Source organism: Hydra viridissima, unplaced genomic scaffold (assembly GCF_058129835.1).
Source record: "Hydra viridissima isolate aposymbiotic clone 2 unplaced genomic scaffold, HvirCarnegie_v1 scaffold_7, whole genome shotgun sequence".
Taxonomy (NCBI): Eukaryota; Metazoa; Cnidaria; class Hydrozoa; order Anthoathecata; family Hydridae; genus Hydra; species Hydra viridissima.
Genome location: NW_028324306.1, coordinates 18,581,512 through 18,595,044, shown reverse-complemented (window position 1 = coordinate 18,595,044; position 13,533 = coordinate 18,581,512). Strand labels below are relative to the sequence as shown.

The window sequence follows — 13,533 nt, the reverse complement described above, 5'->3', positions numbered from 1 at the left end:
CTGGCCACAAGCGATAAAATTGTTAGTAAAACGCACTCTAGCATTCTCACTCTTCAGACGTGACCCAATGTTCGAGCACTCGAACAGGTCCGCTCTACCGTGAATAAAGGTTTGATTTCCTGAAATTTCTACAGTCCATGAAAAGTACCTTGTACAGAGTTCCTAATTTTGGATCATGGGCGGGCTGCTCAAATGAGCACTCTGCCCAACTGAAACAAAGGAAAAAAAAAAAAGAAGAAGAAACCGAAACGGGCATTCTTTTGAGCATAACGTTAAAAGCTAAATCGTTAGATGTTTTATTAAAAAGGCACCTTTAGAATGCGATGTCCTAAAATATTTTCCTCGATATTTTAAAAAGTAAACAAATACAAAACTAAGTCTCACAACTGGCGACAACTTTCAATAAGCAAACAAAGCAACAATCTTCCTTTCGAATTCTTTATATTTTAAACTAAGACGAACAAAGAAAAACAAAAACACAAACAAAAACAAAAACAAAAACAAAAACAAAAACAAAAACAAAAACAAAAACAAAAACAAAAACAAAAACAAAAACAAAAACAAAACAGAAAAGGGAGAAAGAGTGAGTCGACTGATTTTGCTAAACTGCCTTAGACGAGAAGTCATAAACGTTTGCTGACATGTTAAGACATTTTAAGCCTTTGCTATTATCATGAGGCTTTTGCTCCACGAGCCAAAAAAGTACGCTGGAGTTGACAAACTGCATCGCGGTCGAAAAGTGTAATTACGCCAACACTTTTATCCGTTTTAAGCATTTCGTTTTCGCACGAACAACAATTAAAGCAGCTCGTTGAGCTTAACAACGTTCGTATTTTTTTTTCGAAGCCAAAACTTCGGCTATAAGTAGAATAAAGAGGGACTTCGAAAAACAACAAAGCTGTTCGCAGTCGATAGCAACGAGCGACAACATCTCTGCGAGTCTGGCATCAAGGTAAACAATTTTTTTTACATTTTCATTTGTTAGTGCCACTTTTGTGTACATTATTTTTTTTTATAACTTGCTTGTATCATATTGCTATTAAGAAAACAGCGTTGTGTATCCTAAACGTGACATAATTGGCAATTATCCGTAACTAAAAATAAGATAGAAATTACAAACTTGATACCATATTTTAATTACTGTAACAAAACTAGACGTCATCGCGTGAGAAAAAAAATGTTTATGACACATAACCTCTTGTTTTGTTTTTGTTTTTATTATTTTATTTATTTATTATTTTTTTTCTTCACTTTTTCCTTTAATCTTTTTTCTTTCGTCCAAAAAGCGCTTTGATTTTGCCTCGCCACAAGCGATGAAATCGATAAAAAAAACCTGCTCGGACATTCTCAATTCTCAACAACAAAAGCAATCAAAGTTCTAGCTTTCGAGCACGTGCGCCAAATGGTTGATGAAACCGTTCAAACATGCTCGATCGCTAGAATTTAAAAAAAATAAACAAACCAGAAACGAACCAAAATATAAAAAAAGAACAAAACAAAAACAAAAAAGGACATCTCTAGAACGCCTAAGTTTTATAAAATGTTTTCCTCTGCGTTTTTAACCAGCTAAACTGTCGTAAAGTTTTTTCGGTGCAGTTCATTTAAAAATCTTAGTTTTCAACTTTTAAACGTTTTAGACTTCTCGTTTAAGGCAGTCGAGAGAAATGAGTCGACTCACTCTCTCTCTCCCTTTTCGGTTTTGTTTTTGTTTATTTGTTTTTGTTTTTTCTTCGTTTGCCTTTGTTTGCTTTTCTAAAAGTTGTCGTGCCATGCGAGACTTAGCTTTTTTTTTGCTCAAATTGAGCACAAGTGAGGTTCTAGTCTTGAAAGTGTGCAAAGTGTGGGCCAATCTGGTGGCTGGAGTGATGACACGTGAATGCTGGAAATTCCAGACATTGAGCGGATCCAGCGTACATAGAAAGAAAAAGTAGCATTCACGTGGGTCTCTCCTAAGCGTGCCATTGGTCGGTCTGCTGTCCTTAAGTACCCCCCTCCCCCCCCTCAACGTCACGTTTGCTCAACTTTCTCGGTCTTTGGCGCCCAGAGAAAGCTTGAGGAAGGATAAAAAATGGCGAGGTTTCGGTACTGCGTTTTCTGTTTTTCTTATTTGTTTTTGTTTGTTTGCTTTTTTGTTTGTTTGTTTGTTAACTTTTTTAATTTTTTTTTTTTTGTTTGTTTCGTTCGTTTGTTTGTTTGTTTGTTTCGTTTGCTTCGTTTGTTTTGTGATGTTTTGTTTTCCCTTCTTGATGGCACAAAACAGAAGCAAACAAGACTTTCGGTTATATTCGGTTATATTCGGTTCAATAAAAGTTTGTTGGTTTCTGCACAACAACAACAACAACAACAACAACAACAACAACAACAACAAAAGTCCCTCTGTCCCTCAAAAGCAGTTTCTCCTCTGTCCCAAAGAAGAGCCTCTTTGTAATCGATCTTGTCTGAATGCAGCTCTCCTTTTGCCTATAGGTTTTTATTCCTACCCTTTTGTTGTTGTTAGTGCCATTGACACTTGTGTCAGCCATGTTGTTGTTATTGTTATACTCTGTAAAAGCAGTTGTTGCTGTTGTACTTGTTTGTTGTTTCTAAAGACACTGTTGTTGCTGCTGTTAGCGCTGTTAGTAATCACCCACTTGGCTTGTATTTTTGTTTTTTGTTTTTTGTTTTTTGTTTTATTTATAAACACTCTCTGAGTAAGTGATGCTGTTGCTGTTGTTGTTGTTATAGCTGCAATGAGTGTTTGTTAATGTTCCCCCACTTGGCTTGTATTTTTGTTTTCTGTTTTGTTTTTTGTTTTTTTTGTTTTGTTTTTTTTTCTCTACACTCTCTGAGTAAGTGATGCTGTTGCTGTAGTCGTTGTTATAGTTGCAATGAGTGTTTGTTAATGTTCACCAACTTGGCATGTTTATAGTCTATTTTATTTTATCAACACTCTCTGAGTCAGTGATGGTGTTGCTGTTGCTGTTGTCGTTATTATGCTTGCAATGGGAGTTGTTACTGTTCACCCACTTTGCTTGTTTTGTTTTTATTTCTTTATTTTATCAACACCCTTTGAGCCAGTGATGCTGTTGCTGTTGTTGTTGTTATAGTTGCAATGAGTGTTGTTAATGTTCACCCACTTTGCTTGTGTTTTTGTTTTTGTTTATCAACACCCTTTGTGTCAGTGATGCTGTTGCTGTTGTTCTTATTACAGTTGCAATGAGTGTTTGTTAATGTTCACCAACTTGGCTTGTTTATAATCTACTTTGTTTTATCAACACTCTCTGAGTCAGTGATGCTGATGCTGCTGTTGTTATTATGCTTGCAATAAGTGTTGTTAATGTTCACCCACTTTGCTTGTTTTGTTTGTGCTTTTGTTTTTGTTTATCAACACCCTTTGAGTCACTGAAGCTGTTGCTGTTGGTGTTATTATAGTTGCAATGAGTGTTAATGTTCACCCACTTTGCTTGCTTGCTTTGTTTGTTTGTTGTTTTTTTTTTTTTTTTATCAACACCCTGTGAGTTAGTGATGCTGTTGCTGCTTCTGTTATTTTACTTGTATTTATAGTTGTTACTGTTCAGCCACTTTGCTTGTTTTTTAATCTGTTTTATTTTATCACCACTCTCTGAGTCAGTGATGATGTTGCTGATGTTGTTGTTGTTATTTTACTTGCAATGATAGCTGTTACTGTTCAGGCACTTTGCTTGTTTTGTTTGTTTGTTTGTTTGTTTGTGTTTTTATCAATATCCTCTGAGTAAGTGATGCTGTTGCTGTTGTTGTTGTTATAGTTGCAATGAGTGTTTGTTAATGTTCCCCCACTTGGCTTGTACTTTTGTTTTCTGTTTTGTTTTTGTTTTTTTTTTGTTTTTTTTTTCTCAACACTCTCTGAGTAAGTGATGCTGTTGCTGTAGTCGTTGTTATAGTTGCAATGAGTGTTTGTTATTGTTCACAAACTTGGCATGTTTATAATCTATTTTATTTTATCAACACTCTCTGAGTCAGTGATGCTGATGCTGTTGATGTTATTATGCTTGCAATAAGTGTTGTTAATGTTCACCCACTTTGCTTGTTTTGTTTGTGCTTTTGTTTTTGTTTATCAACACCCTTTGAGTCAGTGATGCTGTTACTGTTGTTGTTGTTACAGTTGCAATGAGTGTTTGTTTATGTTCACCAACTTGGCTTGTTTATAATCTATTTTGTTTTATCAACACTCTCTGAGTCAGTGATGCTGATGCTGTTGTTGTTATTATGCTTGCAATAAGTGTTGTTAATGTTCACCCACTTTACTTGTTTTGTTTGTGCTTTTGTTTTTGTTTATCAACACCCTTTGAGTCACTGATGCTGTTGCTAATGGTGTTATTATAGTTGCAATGAGTGTTAATGTTCACCCACTTTGCTTGCTTGCTTTGTTTGTTTGTTGTTGTTGTTTTTTTTTTTTTTATCAACACCCTGTGAGTTAGTGATGCTGTTGCTGCTTTTGTTATTTTGCTTGTATTTATAGTTGTTACTGTTCAGCCACTTTGCTTGTTTTTTAATCTGTTTTATTTTATCAACACTCTCTGAGTCAGTGATGATGTTGCTGATGCTGTTGTTGTTATTTTACTTGCAATGATAGCTGTTACTGTTCAGCCACTTTGCTTGTTTGTTTTTTTTTGTTTTGTTTGTTTGTTTGTTTGTTTTTTTATATATCCTCTGAGTTAGTGATGCTGTTGCTGATGCTGTTGTTGTTATTATGCTTTCAATGAGAGCTGTTACTGTTCACCCACTTTGTTTGTTCATAATCTGTTTTATTTTATCAACACTCTCTGAGTCAGTGATGCTGATGCTGATGCTGTTGTTGTTATTATGCTTGCAGTGAGAGTTGTTACTGTTCACCCATTTTGCTTGCTTATTGTCTATTTTATTTTGTCAACACTCTCTGAGTCAGTAATGCTGATGCTAATGCTGTTGTTGTTATTATGCTTGCAATGAGAGTTGTTACTGTTCACCCAATTTGCTTGTTTTGTTTTTTCATTTGTTTTTTTTTTGTTTTTTTTTTGTTTTTGTTTTGCTTGTTTTTTTTATCAATACCCTCTGAGTCAGTGATGTTGTTGCTGTTGTTGTTGTTGTTGTTATACATGCAATGATTGTTGTTACGGTTCAGCCGCATTGCTTGTTTTTTTAATCTGTTTTGTTTTGTCAACACTCTCTGAGTCAGTGATGCTGATGCTGTTGTTATTATGCTTGCAATGAGAGTTGTTACTGTTGTAGTTATGTCTGTCATTTGTCCTTGTTAGCAAGTTCTATTTGCCCTTTCTTGCCTTTTTTCAACACAGTTTCTTTCTTTGAGTCATATGGTTGCAAGATCCTCTCAAACTCCATCTCGTTATTTATTTGTTTCTTTTCCTTTTTTTTTTTTTTTTCTCATTCTCCTTCTCATAATAGCAATCACTGCTGCCACCATGCATTTAATGCTAGTTGCTCTCATTCTTTTTCATTTGCTAGTGGAAACTTTGTTTCTTCTTGTTGCTCTCTTTTCTTTCTTTTTTTCTCTTTTGCAGAGGATTCGAAAAAACACAGCTCTTCCCTGCAGTTGTAAACATTCCAGGATTGGATGCAGGCAGAAGAAAAAAACTCTCACTAACTGTTTTCTTTTTTTTAGCTTAAACCGTTGCAAACAAACACCTGAACATGTCTTCTTCACAAGAAAACAACACTGTTGTTGCCCCTTCTCCGAACTCTAAAGCGAAAAAAAAGAAAAGAAAGCAGTCACAAGAACAGAGAGGCTTAAAGCTCAAAAACAAAGTCAGGGCCGCAATAGTTGCAGCGTGTGGGTCCGTAAACAGGGTTGTACCTTTCTATGGTACCAAGAAGAGGTACGCTGTTAGCTGTCCGATGCCTTTGTGCAAACATTCGTCCACAAGCATTAAAAGACACTTGACTAAAAAAGATCATTCTTGGACTTTGGATGAAGCTTCCATCTTTTACTCTGCAATGGTCAGGAAGTTTCAGCATGCTCGTCTCGAACGCAAGTCCGGCTGTCCAAAACCTTACCCCTGTTTGCAATGTTGGAAATATTACGACCGACTGGACATACACTTGAAAGAGACTCATTTCTACGATTCCAAGATGATCAAACAAAAGATTGCAGAGGCAAAGCGGTACGACAACGAGAAGCTCTATGTCCCCCAATTTATTCGACCTGCCTTCTTTGGTATTAAGCCAGTAGCTGAACAAGCGTCTGCATCAGGCTCTGCATCCTCTGCTCCTGGGTCTTCCTCCTCTTTTTCTTCTCCGGTTCTTTCCTCTGATCCTCTTTTAAGCTTGCCCTCACCAGTTGCTGGTTCGTCCGAGGCTCCTTCTGCAAACCAATGCACCTCTGTAGAAAACAAAGAGCTGAAAACCGAATCCGTCCTTGACTCTGATTTCGATTCCTTAGAGCACTTGGTTTCCAGCTCCTATGTCTTGACCGAAGAAAAGAGACTCTTGTTTTAGTTGGACAAAGATGCTTTTCACTTTTATTACCAGTCAGCAGATGAGCTCTTTAGAGACTTTGAAAAGTGGCTTGTGGTAGCCAACCACAACACTTTGTCACAAGCAAAGATCTACAAAAATGCAGTTGCGGAAATATTGACTTGTTGTGACAGCACGTTGACGCTGCACCCAAACGCCCTCACCAATTCCAATGTTTTGGAGGATAGATACTTCTCCTTGCACTTTAAGAAAATTCAGCTCAATTCCAAGCTGAGTGAACTTGACCAAACAAAAGCCATGTCTTGTCACACGTTGTACAACCGCCTCGTCTACCTTTGTCTCCTGTTTCGTTTCAGTGAAGCCAGGAACGTCTATTTCGAACTTTCTCATGAGGCCATCCGACGTTTGCGCTGCAAGGTGGAGGAGTTACAAAAAGTGCTGAGGCCCTTTCGTTCTTTGAGGAGGAGCCTTGTGAAAAGCAAAAAATGCATCAACATCATCAATGTCAGTTTGCTGACCGAATATGGCAAGTCTGCATACGTAAGAGAGTTGGTGGAATCGATTAGAAAGCCGTCTCTTACACCGACTAGAGACAATGCTGTGTCTCTACGAAACCATCTTCTGCTCTCTGTCACTGTAATTAACAGTTTAAGAAAATCTAACATTGCTCTTTTAAACATTAGAGACTACATGGCTGCTGAGAAGAGTGAGTGTGGATATTGCATTGTGCAAGAGCGCTACAAAACAGCATACAAGTACGGAGCCAAAAACATTCTAGTGCCGAACGACTTGAAAGTGTTGATCGATATTTATTTGCTGAGATACAGAGACCTTCTTGTCAACGACTCTCACTACATGGCTGCAGACACCAAGACTGTTTTGGAGTTGAGCGACTGCTACAGGCCCCTTTTTCCATCGATGAGACCCAACAAAGACGAATGTGTGACACTCGGTGCAACTAGAGTGCCTGTTTACCAAATGGGTTCCTCTGCTATCACCTCTTGCCTGACGTCCTGCTTCAGAAAAAGCCAAGTAAACATTCCCATGAAGCGTCTTACTCCCACTTGCATTCGCGGTTCGATAGCCACTTACTTTGCCAACAACAGCAAAGAAGACCGCGAGCGGTTTGCTACACTCTACATGAAGCACAGCAGGAACACAATGGATAGCTTTTATGTGTCCCAGTGGAACGCTGCAGAGGAGTTGCGCTTTGCCCTGGGCATCGGACAGTCCTTCGGAGTCATAGAGTCTTTGACTGTTGAAAAGTCTGAGAGACCACCAAAGAAGGAGAAGGATGTGATGGACTGGCTCCAAACTAATGCAGAGGAGTACGGTTTTCATGAGGTTGAGGACATCTTTCAGGAAGATTTAGACTCCGGTTCTGACTCTGAAGAATGTGCTGCTACTTTCAGCTGTACCACAGTGGTTCCGTTTGCTCCAGCTGTAGAAAACAATGTTCCTTTAGAGGATAGCAACGACCATGCCGTAGATTTCTTGTGTGAACCTACCTCAACTCCTGTTTCGTCTGTTCCATCTGAACAAACAATCGCTGGTCCAGTTCTTGAACTATCCCCTGCTCTTGCACAACTAGTTCCTAATGAACAAGCTGTTTGTATGGATGTAGATCAGACTCTAGCTGTTCCTGTTGGCACAGCTTGTTCTCCTCTTGCATTAACATTTTTTCCTGCTGTACCGGATTTTATTGAACACCATGCAAAACTTTCTCCAGTTTACTTTAATGAGCAAGTGGTTGCCAAACCTGTTTCTGCTTCTCCTTCTCAGCAAGTCGCTTTCTGTCCTTCAAAAGAGGTCTTTTCTGTTCTGCAGGAAACAGTGTCTAATGTTGCTTCACAGCAAGATAATCTTATGGCTGTCACACGTGTTTTCCATGCTCCTCCTGAAGCTGCTCTTCTTGAACCTGCTCTTCTTGAACCTGCTCATAAGCAAGTGGTTGCCAAACCTGTTCCTGTTTCTCCTTCTCTGCAAGTTGTTTTTAATCCTTCAAAAGAGGTCTTTTCTGTTCCTCTGGCTCCTAATCTTGTTGCTCGTCAGCAAACGATGGCCAAACCCAGTTTGTTTCTTTCAGCTGTTCCAGTCCAACATGCTGGTACTGTTCTTGAAAAACAGCCCTCACCTGGTGCTGTTCAATCTGTTGGTAGTCTATTTAGCCAAAGTCTTGCTTGTACATCCAGAGGTAAATTCTTTTTGATTTTTGATTTTTATGCAAATCTCAACACGCTTTCAAAAAATGAAAATGCCCAAATTAACTCCTTGCCCTATTGTTATTGTTAAAGCTGTAAAAAAAAAAAAAAAAAAAAAAAACAATCAAAAAAACAAACAAAAAAAAATAAACAACACAGAAGTGTGTATGTATTTGTTGCAGGACTAATTCTGTGATTGCTGAAATGTTTATACAAGTGAATGATACTAAAACTGATTATGTTTTAGAAGTAAAAGATCCAAGAAGAAAAAAAATCAAGTTGGAAATGCCATCTTTCACTCAAGAACACATCGGTAATGTAAAACCTAATTTATACAAACATATATAAACACAAACCTCTTCTTGCACAATTTCAGATGGTTAACTGTTAATAAAAACTAGCCATAATTGCTAAGTGCACTTTTAGAAAGTTGTGTCTACCCGATTTCTAATGATGAAGTTAGAAACATCACCGTTAGAAATCATGCACAGCTTGTTATCATCTCTAACACTTAGAAACTGTTGATGGTTTTTATGAATTAGAAAAATGAACATGGTTTTATTTTATTTCAGGATCAACTCAGCCAAGAACAAAGGAAAACAAAGCAGAAGTTAGCCAATGCCAATTAGGTAATCTTTCAAAAACCAGTTGTTGCTATCAGTGCAAACAATAAGGTCAACAAAAAAAACAAATAAAAAAACAAAATAAATCTTGTCATGCTTCAGAACCAAATGAATATTCGATTTAATCTCTTTGTGTTATGACTTGAGTTTGTAAAATTTTAGATGAAATAGTTGAAAAGCTGAATGCTTGCCCTGGCCACAACGAATGGTTCAACACCAGAAGTTTTCCTCGATGTGCAGCTTTGGTGTTGGCATACATCTTGCAAGACGTGTTTACAGATGTAAGCTCAAGTTGCTCGTACAAAGATTACCTTGGCATCTTGGCAAATCATAGCAGTGACAAGCTTATTCATGTCTTGCAAAAGTACTCCTACCGAAGCCATATTAAAGACAAAATTAAAAACATGAAGCTAAAAATTCAAAAAGAGGGTAGTTTAGAAAAGTTTGTTCAATATGGCAATATAGTGAGACCATTTATGTAGTTTAGAAAAGTTTGTTCAGTTTGGCAATAAAGATGGGCCTTTTGTGTAGTTTGTTTTCTCTATGCTTTTGCAAATATATTTATCTGTTTCGCTAAATACATAATAAACAAGAAGTTCTGTTAAACTGTTCTCACATTTTTTATTTAAAGATAGTTCAAACTTCTTTTTATCTTTTAAAAAAAAAAACAGAAGTCGTTTTGTTATTCTGTTAAAACTTTTAATAGAGTTGCATTTAGAATTACTTCTGATGTTTTTAAGAGTTTGTTAAAAAGCAAAATAATATTTCCTGTGATGTTAAACTGCATAAGTGAAATTTAAAAAAGGAAAACTGCTCCAACCATTTTTCGGAAAAAGAAATCAAAAAGTTCCTTATTTTAAAAGATCTAGACATCCATTTCTTCTTCAGCAAAATAGCGAGGCTTTTTTATGAACTCTTACTCTCTATTTTTTCGTATATTTACACAAAGGATTTTATTTAGTTCAATGTAAACATACGTAGAAGTATATTATGTTTTTTTTTGTTTGTTTGTTTTTTATGCAGTCTAACTTTTGTTTCACTTCTATTTTATTTTACGTTTATCTTGTATTTTACCATGCCTTATTGGTTTTTGCGTTTTGTGATGTCAAGCTGCGTAAGCTAAACTTAAAAGAGGAAAACTACGCTAACTTTTCTTTGAAAAAATATTCAAAAAGTACCTTAAACAAAAGAGAAAGCACACGAATTTAAAAAATTGTATCTTGCCATCCCATTCTTCTTCTGCAAAGTAGCGAGGCTTTTTATGCACTTTTGCTCTCTAACTTAACTCTATTTACGCAAAGGGTTTTATTTCAATGTAGACACGTATAAAAGAATACTTTGTTAAAAATAATGTTAAAGGTGTTGCGTAAAAAAAACGTCTGAATAAACTTTCTTTGCAAAAAAAAAACAAACAACTAAGAAACAAGCGCGCCTAAGAAAAACCAGATCGCGATTCACTAAGTCAATAGACGAAAGAAACAAACTTTAAAAGGTATTTCTAGACAACAAATTCTATTTTTGGAAATGCAGTTTTTGTATTTATGCAACCTAATTTTTGTTTCACTTCTACTTTATTTTACGTTTACCTTGTATTTTGTCTTGCCTTTTTGTGTTTTGTGATGTCAAGCTACGTAATCTAAACTTAAAAGAGGAAACTAGGCTAGTAGAATATTATGTTGTTAGTTTTTTATGCAGCCTAACTTTAGTTTCATCTATATTTTATTTTGCGTTTATCTTATATTTTATCTTGTCTTTTTGAGTTTTGTATTTTGTGATGTCAAGCTACATAAGCTAAACTTCAAAGAGGAAAACTACGCTAACCTATTTTTGAAAAACTATTCAAAAACTACCTTTAACAAAGTAGCGAAGCTTTTTATGCACTTTTACTCTCTAACTTACCTACATTTGCCCAAAGGATTTTATTTAATTCAATATAAACATGCCTAGTAGATTATTATGTTGTTAGTTTTTTATGCAGCCTAACTTTAGTCTCATCTATATTATGTTTTAGGTTTATCTTATATTTTATCTTATCTTTTTGAGTTTTGTGTTTTGTGATGCCGAGAATTTTAAGCTAAACTTAAAAGAGGAATGCTACGCTAACCTTTCTTTGAAAAACTATTCAAAAACTACCTTTAACAAAGTAGCGAGGCTTTCTACGCACTTTTACTGTCTAACGTACCTACATTTGCTCAAAGGATTTTATTTAATTCAATTTAAACATGCCTAGTAGATTATTATGTTGTTAGTTTTTTATGCAGCCTAACTTTAGTCTCATCTATATTATGTTTTAGGTTTATCTTATATTTTATCTTATCTTTTTGAGTTTTGTGTTTTGTGATGCCGAGAATTTTAAGCTAAACTTAAAAGAGGAATGCTACGCTAACCTTTCTTTAAAAAACTATTCAAAAGCTACCTTTAACAAAGTAGCGAGGCTTTTAATGCACTTTTACTGTCTAACTTACCTACATTTGCTCAAAGGATTTTTTTAAATTCAATTTAAACATGCCTAGTAGATTATTATGTTGGTTTTTTATGCAGCTTAACTTTAGCTACATCTATTTTTCATTTTACGATTGTCTTATATTTTATTTTATGTTTTTGTGTTCTGTGATGTCAAGCTACATAAGCGAATGTTAAAAGAGGAAAGCTACGCTAACCTTTCTTTGAAAAACTATTCAAAATCTACCTTTGAGATAATCTAGATTTAAAAGAGGAAGACTACGCTATTTTTGCTTTAAAAAAACTTTCGAAAAATACCTTAATCCATTGAGATAGTGCACGAATTTACAAAGTTGTATTTAGTCATTCACTTCTTCTATAGCAAAGTAGCGAGGCTTTTTATGCACTTTTGCGTTCTAACTTATCTCTGTTTACGCAAATGGTTTTTGTTTATTTCTATGTAATGATATACAAAAGAGTATTTTGTTAAAGATTATGCTGCAGGAGCTGCGTAAAAAAACTCTGGTGACCTTTCCTTAAGAAAAAAGCAACTGAGAGACATGTGCGTCTTAGAAAATTCAAATCGCGATTTACCAAATTAAAAGACGAAAAGAACGAACTTTAAAAGCTCTCACTAGACATTAGTGTTTATGATAGGCAATGCAGTTTTTGATTTTATGCAGCCTAACACTTGTTTCATCTATATCTTATTTTACGTTTATCTTATACTTTATCTTGAGTTTAGTATTTTGTGATGTCATGCTAAATAAGCTAAACTTTGCTAATTTTTATTTGAAAAATTATTCAAAAACTACCTTAAACATAAGCTAGATCTAAAAGAGGAAAACTACGCTAACTTTTCTTTGAAAAAATATTCGAAAACTTTCAAAAATTTTAATTTAAAAAAGGAAAACTACGCTAACATTTCTTTGAAAAAATATTCAAAACCTACCTTAAACATAAGCTAGATCTAAAAGAGGAAAACTACGTTAACTTTTCTTTGAAAAATTATTCAAAAACTACCTTTAAACATGATTTAGATTTAAAAGATGAAAACTACGCTAACATTTCTTTGAAAAAACATTCAAAAACTACCTTTAAACATAATTTAAATTTAAAAAAGGAAAACTACGCTAACATCTCTTTGAAAAAATATTCTAAAACTACCTTAAACATAAGCTAGATCTAAAAGAGGAAAACTACGCTAACTTTTCTTTGAAAAAATATTGAAAAACTACCTTTAAACATGATTTAAATTTAAAAAAGGAAAACTACGCTAACATCTCTTTGAAAAAATATTCAAAAAGTACCTTAATCGAAAGAGATAGCACACGAATTTAAAAAGTTGCATCTAGTCATCCGTTTCTTCTTCATCAAAATAGCGAGGCGTTTATGCACTTTTTGTTCTCTAATTTATCTCTACTTACGCAAATGGCTTTTGTTTATTTCAATGTAAAAATTTTCAAAAGAGTATTTTGTTAAAGATTATGCTGCAGGAGCTGTGTAAAAAAACTCTGGTGACCTTTCCTTAAGAAAAAGCAACTAAAATAGATGTGCGCCTAAGAAAATCCAAATTGCGATTCACTAAATTAAAAGACAAAAACAACAAACTTTAAAAGTGAAACCATTTTTACAAGTGTATTTTGTAAAGATGAAATGTTCTTATTACATTTTAACGTTACGAAAAGGATTTTCTTCAGTTCAAATATTTATTACAATTTAAAGTGTTAAATAATATTTCAGAGTTAGTTACAGAAACGACCTAAAACGCCTGTTATATTAAGTTAAACGAACAAAATAGATAAAAAAAGAAATAGAAATTGAGGAAAAATAAAAAC

At 34.9% G+C, this 13,533-nt stretch overlaps 1 protein-coding gene across 1 annotated transcript; it reads left to right on the top strand.

Moving 5' to 3' along the window:
• The first annotated feature begins 6,726 nt into the window (after positions 1-6,726).
• On the top strand, positions 6,727-9,813 carry LOC149886490 (uncharacterized). The gene is made up of 4 exons (XM_090094094.1): positions 6,727-8,623; positions 8,878-8,943; positions 9,203-9,259; positions 9,416-9,813. Exons 1-4 carry the CDS (start codon positions 6,727-6,729, stop codon positions 9,733-9,735), a joined length of 2,340 nt encoding a protein of 779 aa, XP_089950220.1. The 3' UTR covers positions 9,736-9,813.
• The last annotated feature ends 3,720 nt before the right edge of the window (positions 9,814-13,533 follow it).

What these genes read in the sequence shown, in the direction of transcription:
- LOC149886490 (XM_090094094.1), top strand. Translation starts at nt 6,727, where the DNA reads ATGTCTTGTCACACGTTGTACAACCGCCTCGTCTACCTTTGTCTCCTG. An exon ending in TCTTGCTTGTACATCCAGAG is followed by an intron (nt 8,624 to 8,877) that starts GTAAATTCTTTT and finishes ATTATGTTTTAG; the next exon opens with AAGTAAAAGATCCAAGAAGA. An exon ending in TTTCACTCAAGAACACATCG is followed by an intron (nt 8,944 to 9,202) that starts GTAATGTAAAAC and finishes ATTTTATTTCAG; the next exon opens with GATCAACTCAGCCAAGAACA.